Source organism: Halyomorpha halys, unplaced genomic scaffold, assembly GCF_000696795.3.
Source record: "Halyomorpha halys isolate HHAL.00 unplaced genomic scaffold, Hhal_1.1 Scaffold1556.1, whole genome shotgun sequence".
NCBI lineage: Eukaryota > Metazoa > Arthropoda > Insecta > Hemiptera > Pentatomidae > Halyomorpha > Halyomorpha halys.
Genome location: NW_027105186.1, coordinates 232,163 through 249,396, shown reverse-complemented (window position 1 = coordinate 249,396; position 17,234 = coordinate 232,163). Strand labels below are relative to the sequence as shown.

General features: G+C 28.5%; 2 protein-coding genes across 9 annotated transcripts in view; one reads left to right on the top strand and one right to left on the bottom strand.

Moving 5' to 3' along the window:
• LOC106690027 (protein jim lovell) overlaps positions 1 to 6,594 on the top strand; it is a 104,764-nt gene extending 98,170 nt beyond the window's left edge. For all 6 annotated transcript variants that reach the window (XM_014435282.2, XM_014435280.2, XM_024361857.2 and 3 more), the window contains one exon: positions 458 to 6,594. In XM_014435282.2, the coding sequence (XP_014290768.1) occupies positions 458 to 1,089 (632 nt within the window). In that variant the 3' untranslated portion in view covers positions 1,090 to 6,594. The remainder of the gene's footprint in view (positions 1 to 457) is intronic.
• A 5,724-nt stretch (positions 6,595 to 12,318) lies between these two features.
• The window catches only part of stumps (DBB domain-containing protein stumps), a 226,968-nt gene continuing 222,052 nt past the window's right edge, over positions 12,319 to 17,234 (bottom strand). For all 3 annotated transcript variants that reach the window (XM_067049156.1, XM_014435286.3, XM_014435285.2), the window contains 4 exons: positions 16,149 to 16,266; positions 15,981 to 16,064; positions 14,808 to 14,899; positions 12,319 to 13,415 (listed from right to left, as the gene is read on the bottom strand). In XM_067049156.1, coding sequence (XP_066905257.1) covers positions 12,648 to 13,415; positions 14,808 to 14,899; positions 15,981 to 16,064; positions 16,149 to 16,266 — 1,062 coding nt within the window. In that variant the 3' untranslated portion in view covers positions 12,319 to 12,647. The remainder of the gene's footprint in view (positions 13,416 to 14,807; positions 14,900 to 15,980; positions 16,065 to 16,148; positions 16,267 to 17,234) is intronic.

The following is a 17,234-nucleotide window of genomic DNA, read 5'->3' as shown; positions in this document are numbered from 1 at the left end:
ATTTTATAAGGAATTGTTGAAAAAAGAGTAATGTACAACCTGTGAGCACTAATTTCTCCATCATTTTTCACTTGATAGTGAATTGGAATCTTGTTTGGATACAGTTTGTGTCGGAGCAGCCCCGAGGCTGATTTAGAACAATATTTCATAGAAAGTAAAATAATGAAAGTTGCCTACAATCAGTTTTGATTCAGTCAAATTATAATTCTATATTGAAGAATACTGTGTCCTTGTCTTCCCTAAGGTAAATATTTTCTCAAAATTCTTTTTTCCTGTGTAAACTGTTACATATCCCTTTTATTCGTTTGAAAAAGGTTCCTTAGCTTAGGAATCAAGAATTCATTAGATATAGGGAATGTAATACTTCTTCAAACTGCAGGTAGTTGAAGAAGAAATACATTATTTTTTTTATTATCTCTGAGTGAATCTTCTTCTAACCTTTTTAATTTTTTTTCAGTGGGACGACCTAAAGGCCAGCACAGTGCTCCTAGGGGAGGTCCACCACGGTCTTGGACTAATGCTGAGTTGACAGAAGCCCTACAACATGTTTGGAACAAAAAAATGACTACATCCCAAGCTTCTAGAATTTTTGGCATACCATACAACAGCTTATTGATGTATGTCAGAGGAAAATATGGAAAATCATTGAAGCTTGAGCAGTTGAAAAAAGAGTGTTTTGGTGAACTCGGAGGCCCTTTAGATCTGCTTGGCTTAGGTAATATTTCTAATAATAACAATCCATCAAAACCAAAGATACCTGAGCCTGACCTGATGCTCGGACCGCCTGGATTTAACCCTGGCCCTTATCCCACCACTAATTTCTATCCTGACTTCGGGGCTTCATTTCCTGTTCCTGTAGGAATGGTTCATTTGCTTCCTCAATCTGAGAAGAATCGAGAGCCTGTGGATTTTGCTAAGGAGGAATCAAGAGCGACGCCGATGGAATATCCAAAAGAAGAACTGCGAAACTCTCCAATGGCCCTGGATTTTGTTAAGGAAGAAGCTCATGGGAACAACTGCATTGAGAATGAGGAATCTAACAGTCCTCGTGCAAGGGAAATTCAACAAGCACAGAATGGTCAAGATTGACACGCAATACCTAGATATTAAAGGAAAACCCTACTTTTTTCTATATTCAAGATAATGTAATATATTTGGTTATTCTGTTAATGTAGGGTTTTTAGCTGTGTAAATTTGTTTTCCTTTGAATTTTCCTATAAAATTATTATACATTTGCAGGAAATTCTTTTAGTGAATGAAACAAATGAATTAACATAAGGACTTAGAATTGGAATTTTGTTTCCGATTTGTTGCTTTATTTGTTTTCAATTTGTTACTTAAAATGTGAGAATTCTTTGATGGAGTGTGAAGTTCTCTTGGCGATGAGAAACTGATAATTTAAATACAGAAGACTGACTGAAACATGCCAATGTTCTAAGAGTATTTTTAATGTATATTTCATACACCTTCTGTTTCTCTTTTATATATGAATACATAAACTCTGTTCTTTTAATTTTATTAATTTCTTTTTTAGTTTAATAATATACTACTACTACAAACAGTTCCTGCAAACAGATCTATACCAAATAAGATTTAATTTATAGTAAATATATATTAAATAGGAACAGGTTACTAGTAGATTAGTTGGCACAGTAAGTATTTTACAGTATTGACCTTATTCAAATAAGGAGACTTAAAGATTTCCTTCATTTGAAAGGTTATTATATATTTGGTGTGGCAAAGTCTGTATGATAAAGGGACTAAGGACTGTAATGGTGCAGTTGGGCACATTTTTGTGCAACAACATATGTGATTATTACACAGAGGGAAGTTATAGATGGTAATTTATTAGGTTAAGAAACAACCCAAACTAATACTGGGTTCGTGATATGGCATTATTGTTGAATATTCTCTTGTTATGTTCTTATAAATGTTTTCGCTTTTATTTTTTTGTTAAAAACAAAAACCCCCTTTTGAAGATTGTTTTTTTTTTCAACATCCCCTTAAGAGATTTGAGGGTATATGAATTTCAGAATGAAAGATAAACGTATGACGGAATAGACCTAAAATTTTCCTCAAAAATTTAGTTGTAATTAGTAATTTAAAAAAAAAATACTGAAAGCACCAAAATTTAATGTATGCACTTTAATCTGCACTTGTATAAAATTTAGGCCAAGAAAATTTTAGATCTAATTAGATGAATGATTTTAGAAATTTTCCAATGTATAAAACAAAATATTCTATCAATTTACTATACGTTCAAAATCAAACAATTTTAACGGAATCATGTATACAGTTGTTAATATGATATTTTAGAAAACGCTGTTTGATATTTTTACAGCTACAAAAATAACACTTTGCAGGGTCAGGTATCTCTATCGGGATATAGCCTTTTACAATAGATACAGGTACATAGATTAAGTTTATCATTGTCGGTTGATTTGTTTACAATTTACATCGGTTACTGCTCTGTTTCAATAATACAACATGGGATAGTTCTTTTAAATAATAATTACCTTGTGATATTTTTAATAGCTTCGTGACAAGAAGGATACTACTTTGAAAACACTTTATATTTTATAAATAAAATACTAAGTAAATATATTACATATAATCGGCAGTAATCAATGTTAATTATGTATTGATGCTCATATCAATCAAATCTCCCATGCTACTTCAAAATACCATTGTACAGTTGTTTATATAAAATTTATGAATTATCTATAAATATATATGTTATCATCTGTTTGTAAATGTTCTACAGGCTTCCAAATAGTTATAGAATTAGATTAGTGTATTACCTAAATTCAGTAAGAATGCTTGTCCTTGTACTGATACATACAGATAATTTATTGGACTAAAATATATAAATGTATATATAAATATATATATACACCTGGCTATTTAATTGAAAAACCTACAATAGGTGTTTGGAAAGGTATTCAGTGTACAGTATATTAGTTTTTTCAGTAAATATTTGAAAATATATAAAGGATGTTATGTTTATTTTTTTCTGCATGTCAAAAAATATGAGTATCAAATTGTATGATTAATAAGAAAAAAATGGTGGAATGCATAGGTAATTATTTAGATTAACTATCACAAGAAAAACATTTTTATTTTTCAAAAATTGACTTTAATTGTAAAAAAAATCCCAACTAGATAAATTAATGATACAGATACATTTAATCTCTCTTGGTCAGATCCCAGAAGTTGACCAGTACCTGAAAATTACATAAGCTAGTGAAGAGAACGCAGGTCTAGTGGGTATATTTTATAAAAAAAAATTTCTAAAGTACTTTAACTTCTAAACATGGGGTGAAAGTTGCTGATACTTTTAATTTTTTCTTAAAAATATATTTTATTAGAGAAAAAACTTGTTTTTAACAATATTTTGAACTTTTTGTGCATTTTTTATTTTTATTATTTAATGTTTCTCATTAAACATTAGGATTATTTTTATTTTTTTAGAGAAAAATAGAGTTCCACTATTTATTTTTGTTTCTTAAACAAGTTATACTATCTTTTATATGAAATGATTCAAAATTATTGCTTTTTAAACTTCTGTTTTAATTATAGATTGATAAATATAGTTTTTTTTTATAGATAGATAAATATAGGTTGATTTTTATTTCTTTTAAACATATTCTTGTGACTTTTTTCTTATACAAAATCAGGAAAATCTTTAGACAAATTGATTGTACACGATGGTAATTTGACACTGGATATCAGTTTCACAATATTAAGAATGGGAACGTTTTTATCTTGGTTTATAAGATTGTAATTTTTACGTTCATTACTCTAATTAGAAATACATGATAAAATGAAAGAGTGCATTTCATTTTCAGAAAGTCCAGGTCACATAATCAGTAAAAACCACATAAAAAAAATAGAGCACCATTAAATTTGCATGATAATTATTTATTATTAGCACAATAAAATTCAAACTACTGTTTGAAATACATATCTTGATTATTTTTTATTGAACCATTTTTTTCTAATATTTTTTTTATAATAGACGTGTGATTTTTAATCTAAAAATGACCGTGTTCCACCAATAAATATTTATTTTTGTACATGTATAACAAAAGTTTTTTAAATAAACATTAATTATAGTAAATATTACTACTACTAAAATGTATTTAAGAGGTATCCTTCTATAATGTAATTTGATTTTTGTTCAGAAGTTTAATTATATATAGGTACTGTTGCATTACTTAAGATTGGGTCTTATTTTTTAAAATGTGCAATATTACTTCATAATTTAAGTTTCATAATATAGGAATAAATTCTGATACATTATATTTATCTAAAATGATTCCTCAAGATTTTTGGCACTATTAATGCTGTTTACCAATTACAAGTGTGATATTAACTCTTACAGTAGTCTAATGAATTACAAAATGTCTTGGTATGGTAACATCCTCGAAATAGTTTTTATTATTTTTCTTTCTTAGAACATACATTAATTTTTTCGATGAATGAATGAATATTTAACTGAAACCGTTTATGATTTATTTCTTTAATAATATAACAGACTTATCGGAAAAGTTACAACGTTACCATAAATCCTTTTGTTTTCTTTTTTGTTTATATCAATATTTTACTTGGTGCTACTATTTCTTTATTTATTCTTATCATTATTTAATTATTTATTCTATATAGATTTAATTTATATGCATGTAATTATTTTGTTTCATTATTTTTCATTGTTCTATGTACAGCTTTGTTTATTCTTAATGTTTTTTTTTCGCAAATTTTAAATTGTAATAAGTGTTATGAAACAACCATATTAGTAGTTTAGTTTTAAGTGCAATTTTTACTTTATTTTTTGTTTAGTTATTATTATTTCAAATAGAATTTATATGTGTATATTGTTCATAATTTATTGTAATTTTCATTTCTATGGAGTGTTTCTCAGATGTTGGCTGTGTGATCATTAATATGAAAAGGAATTTTGTTGGCAATATCTGTTCTGGTAGATTAGATTGGTTTATTTTCATCAACTATGGTATTATTACTTCAAACTATCCAATTAAACATAGCTGAATGATTTATTGTAATTAAATAGTTCATAAAAAAAGAAATTATCCTAATTATTTTATTTTCAATACTATTATTATTTTGTTTATTTTTTAAAGTATTAACTTTATGGTAGCAATATTCAGACAACCATATCTTTTAAATTTCATTGTACCTTACCTTTTTTTTTTTTCAGTTTAGTTTATTTTAATTTTGGTATTGGTTCCTTTATTTATTTTTTTTTTGTTCATTGCAGTATGTCAATAAATAATTTTATTTGAATTTTTTTGTCTTTTTTTTTTAATTTGTTTATTATTTACAATGAGCCATACCAGGGAATAATACCTCATCCCCGAAACAAAACGTTACTAGTTATTAATAACTGCGGTTGATGATGTCAGGGCTGCAGATTGTGTTATGAGGGATAGAATTTCTGTGTCACTGCCCACATTGTTAATTTAAAACTGTTACCTCAAAGATGTGATTACTTTCTTTTTTTAAAAACAAAACATTTTTAATAGTCCCTTGAAAGAAACCTTAACATTAATCGTAAGCGCGTTTTATAAGTATTTTAGGAGACATATGAAACTGTTAAATAAATTATTTTATATCTTTATATTTATATAAATAAAAAAATATATATGTAATATATATAATATGTAATAAATGAATGTGTGTTTGTACAAATAGGCCATATTCCAATAGATTAGATTTCAGAATTTTTATATTTGTTGAGAGCTAGTTAACTGTTATTTTCATTATTAAAAGGTTTCTTTAAAGGGACACATTATTGTATATTTAGGATCCTTGGTCCTGATTCCGTATTTTTTATGTACTGAGTGTGATATTATAAGTAAGACTGCTACCTCGATGGTGCATGCAAGATTTATATGATTCGGTGCCAGGTTATACTTGTGGTGCACTCTACTGTTCCTTATTCTTTTATTCCTCTATAATATACAATATTAATACAATGTTTTACATGTAACTCTCATAACAGTAGGAAGAATAATAATTATACAATGAATAATGTAGATATAAGTGATTAAAGGTTGTGTGTTAACGAGTAAATGGATGTCTCTATTCTCTCTTTTTCATAAACAATGATTAAAACAAATCATTTCTTAAGGATTCCAACATATATATCATATAAATGTTTCACCAAATTTTGTATCTAATTGAAACATTTGTGTTTTGGCAATTAGAAAAAAAAAAAAAAAATTAAAATTGTATAACATATGTACAAATCAATGTAAGACAACAGATATACTGAATTATTCACTCGGACAGGGTAGACACAACTTGACAATTTTATCCGAATATATATGTAAATATTAATTGTATAGATCTTTAAAAAAAAAAAAAAAAAAAATACAAAAAACTATCAATAGATGTAAGTTTAAAGTATAAAATTGTAAAATGTATACAAAATCATTTGTCTTGTTAACATATTCGTTGTCAGTTGTCAAAATTATCTTATTCGAATATTTGTTCTTAATAAATTGATCGTTGGAATTGTAAAAAAAAAAAAATATCCCTAATAGAAGTAATGAACACTGTATGTAGGAATTTTAGTTCTGGAAGCAGTTTCAATAAAGGTATTAGAATCAAAACAAAACAAACAGCTCTCTATTTTCATTCAAACTACTGAGGTCTATTAGTTCTCTCCGATTTTGATTTGATTCATTTTCATGCAGAATTAACATTCTTGACCAGAATTTTAAAAATTATTTTCTTGAGAATAGGTGATACCAAACAAATATTTACGAGCAATATAATACAGAGTTATACTTTTAAAAGTTTTTAAAAATGCACTAATTAAAATATATAAACTACTTCAGTGAATAAATTTAGATATTGAAAATAAGTGGTGTATCCAACCTGTTCAGTTAAGCACTTATTCACTGGGGTTACAGATATGCTTCAATAAAATTAGCTGCTGTTAATTTCTAATTGCAGCCAAATGAACTTGTTTGTCAAAGGCAAAGAGAACTAATATTCCTCAATCAAAAAAATTCCCTGAAATAATTATATAAAATTTCTTTTAGCTGATTAAACATAATAAGTCGGCAAAATTTTATGAGTAATATATATAATTATTATTATTATTGATTTTCAGTCTGATCAATTTTAGAAATGACTAACAAATTATATCCAAGTTAGATTATGATAAATATTAGTGCTTTATTAATAGAATCATTCACATAGACAAAATCTAGAAGGGTGCCTGTTTCACAGAACTTTCACTTACCACCACTACAAAATTTATATTTCTTAAGGTGTAAATAACAAATATCAACTTAGTTCCTACTAGAGAAATAACAGCATTAACAAACTATTACAAATAACAAAATATAACTATATTTATTTGGTTTGTTATATTTTGTATTATATTTAGCATAACGAAACTGTGAACCTATGATAAAAATCAGCAGAGATCAAGCACGCTCGTCTATCTCCGAGTTTTCAGTCTATAAACTACAGTTTCTATTTCTCCATTTTTCTCCCTTAGTCAATTATCAATTTCTTTCATAGTTCATATTTTGACATTTTTTTTATTATTTTTAACAATTCAAAATTTTTAATTACTCGAAATTAACAAAGTTCCTTTAGAGGTTGATAGTTTGAAAATTTGACATTTAAGCCCTGTTAAACTGAGAGTTAGGATAAAATCTAGCTAATATAAAATATAATTTAGTTTCATATAGATACATTAAGTTTCGTCAAAATTGTTATGGCTGTTTTTGAAAATATCGAAAAAAATGTGTAAAATCTATTATAGAAAGTGGCATTTCCAGTGAGTTGATTTTATTGAAAGGTTGCCATAACATCCCAGCAATATACCAGCCTTAAATATGCTGTTAAAGTTTAATACCACTTTTCATTTTTTGATTGGGGCTGTTAACATATAGGTCATTTTGTGAAACTTTATACTGAGGGTACTTCAATACATGTATTTTTGTCAAAACCTCAAATTTGAAATTTTGCATTACATACATTGGTAAGTGAAAGAAAAAAGTTGTGTGCTTGCTCTATCATAAATATTTTTGTTTACTCTCTGTAGTTATGGTATGAAATCTGTGATAAGCTCATGCTGTTATGCCAAGTTAATACCACTTATTTCATAAAATGGATAGGTCCCAGGTATCTCAATGACACCGCTAATCTTCCTAAAATCTAAGAAATTAAATGGTCAATTATAGTAGATTTTTTTTTTTAATTTCACTGTTCTGTAATTTTTTTTTATAATAAATTTTTCTCAATACTATTTCTTGAATTATTTGCAGTATTACTTGAATAAAATGGCCTTTCATTATTTTTTTGTTCCAGTTCTCAGAAAAAAACATCCAAAGGTTAGAAAAATGAAAAACAATTACCTAACTCCCTCTGAAATGCCTATTAATTTTAAAAAATGTAAAGACAAGTAATATTTTTTTTTTATGATTAATAAATATTTTAATTGAAATTGAGTGTTCCAGTAATTATTTTACTATCATAACATAATGAAATGTATCAAATGTTTGTATACTTGATCTTTCTGTTGAGTTGGATATTAGGAAACATATTTTGCCTAAGTGTGAATAAAAAAGATAAACTGTTCACTTGATGTTAAATTAATTTTATTGCAGAGCAGTTTATTTAAAATTTAACAAGATTTATTAATAGCATTATTGATTGATTATTTCATTATTTTATTTAATGCTACTTGTTGATGGTTGGAGTATCTTACAACCTAGACCCTCAGTCTTCTTTGTGTCATTGGCTGTCTTCCAGCTAGGAATTCTTATAATGGAAATAGCTAGGAATCCTTTGCGGTTACTCTGACCACTCATCCAACATCAAATATTTTCAATCTTCTTCTAGTGCCATATATTTTTATATAAATTATATTGTAAGGAATCTGGTTTGGTATTAGTGATAAATGTTAATGAGAGAAACATGTCTAGCTTGTCGATATGGTTGTGAATAATTGGTTGGTTCTAACTCCAATTGAAGATTAAGTTACTCTATACCAGAAGGCCTCAACTATGCATGTTCAGTAGGTTAGATAGCTTGTAAGAAGATAAATTGATAGGATGAGCTTTACGGGAATTAGTCATAAATCCTCAGAGGATGGAAACTTCATTCCATAGTGAACTAGCCCTACAGAAGTAAAGGTGATAGCAAGTCCTACTTAATTAAGGAACTAGCTGTAGGTCCTTACAAAAAGATGAAAAGGTTTAGGAGAGTGAAATAAAATTCCAGCATACTTTTCCAAAAATATCACTGTAATGGGCTGATTCGATATGTATACTGGCTGCCTCCCACGGTGGGTTAATACCCTGAAGTGGGTATGCACACTTTTTTTCTCTCCCCCCCTATCAATATTATCATCTAAAACAAGTAACAATACACATTATAAATATATATAAAATAATAAAATAAAAATTCTTGTATTGCCTGAAAGGCATTTTAAGATAATCACACTTTAATTGTTTTTTTCTTACCCTCCATTATTGTTTTATTTTTATTTACAAGCAACATTATATAATTAATCTAACAATATATGTGTATACATATACAGATTTATTATTTACATTTTAACCTTGTTTTACCCAGAGGTATTCTAAGGAAGGGAATAGGAAAATGAAGGTCCATTGTGTGCGGGAGTGCATTGTAGTGCTTAGCGCCTTCTTGATTTACTCCAGACTGGGGACCTCTCTCACACTTTAATTTTTTTTCTTACCCTTCATTTTGTTTTACAAGAAACATTATATAGTTCATCTAATATATATAATATTTACATTTTACATTACATTTTATTTACATTTTACCTTGTTTTACCTGAAAGTAATTTAAGGAAGGAAGTTACAGTTTAAGTTTTTTTGTTTCCCAAACTCCTAAACATTTGAATTTATAAAAATAAAATAATATATAATATTAAACATGCATGTTTGGATGAGGATTTTCTTTTTACTAGAGCAGAGCTCCATTCTAAGGAATGACTGAGATATACAATATTGACTAGTGCTTAAATTTAGTTCTGAAATGTATTTGTGACACTTTATTTTATTTTTTTCTGATCCCTCTAAAACAGGAAAAAGACATTAAATTAATAGTTTAAATTACATATGGTTACATAATTCGAATTAGTCATTACCTTTTTCTACCATCGGTTCTTGAAGGTGTACAGTGAGATACTTACCTGGTATTTTGATGTGTTCATTCCATGTGGATTCGATGATGGAAAATTGGAGGCGAGGGGCCTCCTCATATCACACTTTAATATCAAATTGTGCTAATTTATCTTTCCGGGGCTATTAAAAGCCATCAAGAGTTGCTATGTATAAGACATTAAGCTTTTAATGGATCATGAGTGAGTGGACTACCTAGCAAGGAAAGTATCTGAGTCCGCTCCTCTTACACCTGACCCCATATGTGGGATTAGTCTCAGCTATGCGAAGAGGCACATCAAAATGATTGCTGATATTGAGGCTGGGTTACTCTGAGAAGATCCAGAGGAGAAATACCAGAGGAATGGAATAATCAAAAATGTTCCTCAAGGGATCCTGCCTGAAAAGAAGTAGCTGTCTTCTTTCTTAGGAGTATTTTAAGATGGGTGACAGGTCTATATACAGGACACTGTCAGCTAAATAAGCATCTCTATAAAATGAGAATGATAGAGTCCTCTATCTGCAGGTTCTGGAGGAAGGATGAAGAGACTGCTTACCACATCATGTGCAGATGTGATGTAGTGGCAAGAACACGATTCCTCATCTTCGGTAAGGATTGTATTTTGGATCCCAAACTTTGTAAGACAGTGGATCCTAATACAGTGTCCAGATTTGCAAAGGCAATTGGCCTGTTTTGAGCAGAGGTGGGACGGTGTACAATAGGCCCTCTGTAGCCACGGTGCTTTTTGCCGGGAGAAAAAAAAATAAGCTTAAGTTAATATGAGTCCCTGGGGATTAGTGAATCACTGGAAATAAGAAAGCTGACCAGTTCACTAAAAGCTGGACTGAGCACCCTTCTATGGGGCCAGAACCATTCCTAGGCATCTCTAAAAGGCATCAGGGAAAAGCAGTCCTTGATTGTACATGGAAGATAGCAGGTAAGGAGTGGAGGGAATGTATAGGGCTGAGACAGGCCAAGATACTAATTAATAACTAAACCCTCTATTTCTAGAACTAAGTGGCTACAAGGCCTAAACTGAAATGAACTCTGATTACTAATAGGAGTTCTTACAGGTCATTCCAGACTTAGAAGACATCTTAAGATTTGTGGGGTAGTGTGCAATGAAACCTGCCACTTATGTGGATAGGCCCTTGTCTGACTTTTTAAACAGACAATTATAGCAAGTAGGTTGGTCGGTGAACGTAATGTCACAATCTCAAAAGAGAAGATAATAACACAGAAAAAAGGCAATTCTTCCACACCCAATTCGCCCCGCTACAACCCGGTTAAATCAAGCAATATTTAAAAAGTGCCTGAAATTGAAAAAAGCGTTAATGGAAACTGTCCCATGTTATAAAGCAGACTACCCGGTACTCATTACTAAGAGGACCAATAGGCCCAGTTGCCGTATTTATCTCAATCAACATTACCAGCATCATTCAAAATTCTTTGACAGATATTTATGACAATATGACTGAGTTAAATTGAAGCAATAATTTATACATCAGTTACTTTCATGATTTTTTGTGTCTAATGAACGAATTACACATGGAAAAGTAAGCAGCAAACTTGAGGCATTGTACAATTATTCAGTGATAATGTTATCATGTTCATTATAATTAACTATATCAAGTTCTTGTACGAGAAACTCAGAAATTTTTTCTTCTTTTTATTAAGACTTTTATTCTACAAACAAATAACTTCAACCAACTTGTACCTTGATTTATCATAAAATTAGCTTGTTATTCTGTATTGCTCAGAGCCTATTAAGTGATGGGAAATTATTTTAGATATCTATTACTTATTTGATATATTGTTTATAATTATTAATAATATTCAAATAAATTAAAAAAGTATCATTGTAGTATGAACTAAGCCTCTAGTTATCATTAAGTTTTAAAATTATCAGTCAATGGTCATACTTGTGATTATTGTTTATATCTCTGATCTAGAAGAGCTTTACCCAATTTTTTGCCAATCCATCTTCCTGTCTTTGGTACATTTTGTTGATTTCTTAATCATATGGGTTTTGATTTTCCTCCCAATAAACAACTTTGTTATAATAAAATAATTCTAAAATTTCAAAAAATCACACAATAACTACTCAATTATTTTTAATGATTTGAAAAAAAAAAAACAGAATCATAAAATACTTATTTATTTATGGATAAACACATATAAAAAATATTTACCTAATTAAATTAAATACATTATAAACTTATAGCTTACACAGTAAGATCTTATTGTCATGATACATAATTACATTTCAACAGTCTGTAGTAAAATTAAAAATACAATTTTTGTTTTACATTTTTTTTTTTATTTTTCAACCAACACTACCGAATCATATCTGACATGAACACATCTATTCCATATAATACACAATAAATAAATATATTATAAGAATCCATTAATCTGTGCTGTACATTTATAGAAAATGATATTTACAAATATAAATTTACAAGTTTAATTTACAATAATACATTCTTGTACTTGCATCGGGGTGGGATAGGGGGAGGAAGGTAACTAGATACATTCATGTATTCATGGATATTATTATTAAATACATTGTTAACAAGCTTTTCCTCATTAAGTACTATTGTATCTTTGGTCAGTGCTGTATCAATGAAGTTTTCCTCAAGTTTACTTTGGTCAGATTGTTCAATCTTCTCAAAACAACTATCATCATCGTCTTTGGTCAATGCTTCTTTGGTAACTTCTGAACTGATATGATTATTTAAATTTGATTTTCGTTCAAATGTGCCTTCAGGTACCACTTCATCATCTCCATTGATAAAAGCAGATTCAGGAGGTGATAAAATATCAATGTAATCTTTGTTAGGCAAACCATTTGCCATGCTTTTCAAAATTTTATCACTTTCTTCCAGGATTTCGATTTCAGATTTATCCTTTCTTGTCTCGTTGGAGTCAGTTTTGATTTTTTGCTCTGTTTCTACCAAATCAGGGTTTATGTAGTTACTATCATCCATGTTTTGTAAACTTTCAAACCTTTCCACTAATTCTTCAACTGTCTTTACAGTTTGGTCTGAATTTTCTTCCTGAGATTCTTCCAAAATGTCACTTCTGTGTACATCTACTACAGTTCGTGTCACAGCTGGTGGGTGAGGAAGGTTACATTTTTCGGAATAAGAAGCAGTCACATATTCGTCTGGAGCTGACTCTTGACGACGCAATCGCTCATAAAATGCTGGAGAAGGGCTAACTTTTTCTATTGCTATCTGAAACAGAAAAACATATTTTATAAAAAAAACTAGAAAACTGAAATTTTTAAAATACAATTTAATAATATAAATAGTGGATGTAATAAATGATAATTTATACTTGAAATTTCCTATTAAAGGAAGGAAATAATTAATTTTTGTTGTTAATTATGCCATATACTGATGAAAAGTTTAATATAAAAATTAACCCATTTATTATGCATCGATTATTTGATTTTTCATTTTAATGTTAATTGTAATTGTGTCTCTTATTTATTGATATTAGGTTCATGTAGTTGACATCAGAAATAAATTAGACATTTTATCAAAAATTAAATTTTGTCTTGGAAGATCGCTGACTGATCATGTGTAATATAAAAAATATAAAAGGTAGATTTATAATATATAAATAATATAGGTCCGGGTAAGGCTAAAAAATAATTATAAATAGTTTAATTACTATTTGAGTTTTTCTTTACCATACCCGGACCATGTTCCTTCTATAAATGTCTTCTGGGCAAACATGCAGACAACTTGTTACATCTGTGATATAATCCAGACTTATACCTAGCAACCATCAACAAACCTATAAATAATTTATTTAATGTTCCAAACAGCGCTCAACTTTACCCCAATCGACTTATCCTTAGAATTGTGAAGGGACCAGATATACCAGATATGAATATCCAATATACCAGATATGAATTTGTATATTGAATGATGAGAAACATTAACAGCAATCTCTAATATATTACATGCCTTTTTTTTTACTGCAAAATCCACATCCCATTCACCTTTATACTCATTTATTTTATTTGTTCATTCATTGTTTTACTAAGCCCAGTCAGTTCTCTGTCATAAATTCAACAAACAATGATGAATAATATTCTAATGAATTATAAATCTTTCTAAAATGTTTGACCTGAATTATTCTCTTTCAGTAAGATAACTGAGTAGTGTGAAATATTTCTATAAATAGCTTTTAGTGAAATTACAAATGGTGAATGATTTACCAATTGTAATTAAACAATTCATTAATTAATAAAAAATATTTAGTTTCTTTTGACTTATTGGTAATTAAGTAATTAAAATGATGTAATTTAATTCCACTGTTTTTTAAAAGATTACTAAAATAATTGCAATTAATAGAAAATTATGGATTAACAATTAATTATTCATTCTTTAGATATTTTTGACAGAAAGTAAAGAACAAATATAACAATTAGGTTTTTATTGGATTATTATAATCTTTTTTCCATAATGAATTATTTCAGTTATGTACTGTGAAAGTTAGGTAATATAATATTTAAATCATTATGATTTTTGGTAATAATCTCTAAATCATAGTATTCTTTAATAGGGAATGATAGATCAATTCTGAACTAATTATTTTATATTTTTCTAACTTACTTCAGTCTTTTTTTCTTCGGGATCAGAATGAGTGCCACTGTCACCTAGACTTACTCCGCTCGTTGTGCTCATCCTGCCAGAGGATGATGAACCTGATGATCAAAAAAAATATTAAAATTGTTAAATAAGTAACTTTATATGTAAATAAAATAGAAATATCTAATTTTTAATATGCATTAGATAACTTCAAAGTGCTAGTTTTCTTATCTAAATAATTAATTTCAAATAAATATAGATATTTTTCGTTATGTGGCGAACTACTCCCTTCCTCTCCCTCCTCCCCCCCTCTTCAACTCTAGAGATGCTCTCTACCCTTTAGTATTAGTAGTACCCCTATCAAGCTCTGTGTCATCTATCAGATTTCACTTTTTAAATAGCGTCTTTAATTTATACACTTATTATGATCTGATACTTGATATACCACTCTTTATCCTTCTCATTTCGTAATTCCATCTCTTACTTGTTCTTTTTAACTTCCAGTCTGTTAGGCTCTTATAAGTAGATGAAATATAAAAGATCCTAATTTGAATCTGAATTTTATTTTAATTACTAACATTTTTTTGCTTATATCTTATTACATATTGATTTGATTTATTGTCAATTAGATTGTTTCTTTTCTGTACCTTTTTATATATTGGAAACTGTTATAAGTCTTAAATTTTCTGTTCATTAAAATCATATTTAAATGAAAGTAGTCTCAGAACAATGATTATTAATTTTTATTTGAGATTCTTTATTTGGGATTATCCAAAATGGTGCAAAACAATAATACCATTCCAGTACTTATATTTCCTGGTTTGTTGCTGTAACTAACAATTGGTTATAGACAACCAATGACTTAGCTAACCAAATGTTCTAGGGGGTCAGAGAAAGTCCCTGGGGTTGCCATCACTAGTAGATACCTATCTACATATCATATAAACGTTTACAAACAATATTTAATTCAAATCAAAGTTTAGAATCAATTATTCTAAATTCGTCCTTTAAGACATATGATGGACAGATTAGTATATCTTTTCCTTTCTATTTAGTATTTCCTTTTAAAAAATTGTCTGTGCAAGACCTGTCACCCAGAAGGAGGAAACAGTTAGTTACCTTCCTACTCCATGAAAAACTATAAAATTTAAAATAGCTAAGAGGTTGTTATATATGTTATATATTAGTATTACTTACTGCATGAGCTGTGAAGGCTTAAACTGCTAACTGGCCTCTGAGAAACTGAGTCTGTTGTACCCTTTTCTTTATTGCCAGCTTCATCTGTTATAAAGATAAAAAAAAAACTAATTAGACTTAGTTATTTTTAAACCAATAAATTATAGTAATATGTTCAAATTTTATTACGTTTGAATTTTCTAGAAAAAAACTTCTTGATCCTATCGAGTGGTGTAGGCCTTTTCAATTGTTCTTTCATTTTAAGTTGGATCCTTTCATATTCTTGCCTCATTTTATTTATTTGTTCCTGGAATAATTTTTTTTTTTTAAAACTTGAATATAATGACAAAAAAAAATTAAAACTAAAATAGCAAATTAGATTATTTTGTTAAGTTAAAAATATTCCTAAATAAAACTCTTTCTTCTCAAGTAAATTTGTTGATGATTCACAAAAATGGAGACCTTTTTAGGGCTACAATGTAGCTGTGAAATCATATTATTAAATAAAAGATTTATGAGATAATTTCCATTCTGCTACTAATTATTAATATTAATTGCCAACTAATTAAAAAGGCAAAATGATCAATTGATGGATATAAAAATTAGAAATTAGTTGCTACTGCATAAATCAAAACAAATTCTCCCAGAGATTGTTACATGTGGTACTTATGCATAAAACCAATGGCATATTAAAACAAAAATATTCAGTGAATTGTTAGTGCTGAGTCTGCAATGTTTATTTTTATTTCCATTTATGTTTAATTCCATCAAATGAGGATCTGGAAATGGGGACTAAAATATAAGTTTGTACAAATTTTTACAGTTTTAAATAATTGCCTCTTTTTCTTTTAATAATATTTCAATAATGTTTCTTCATATGTAGTTCTTCATAATATTTCAAAAAATTATATACATTATTAAAGGAATATTGCATTTTAGCTAAGTTCATTAACACAATATTTAAAGAAATACAATTACACATGGCTTCACAAATATTAAAAGGAAACCGAAAGCAGACTGCCAGCTGGTAAGATTTGCTATGGGAGTCACCTAGGGTTTCAACCCAAAGGGTCATGCACTCGTTTCATTCAGCTCATTATCAAAATATTGTTCGGTCAGGCCTAAATAAGACTTCCCTTGTGCAAAAACTCAGTCAAATGCAAAAAATGGCCTGTTTAAGTGTAACCAGAGCATTTCACACCACATCTACTAAGGAACCAGAAATACTTCTATCACTTATGCCACACCACTTATACCTTAAAGATGAAGTGGTTA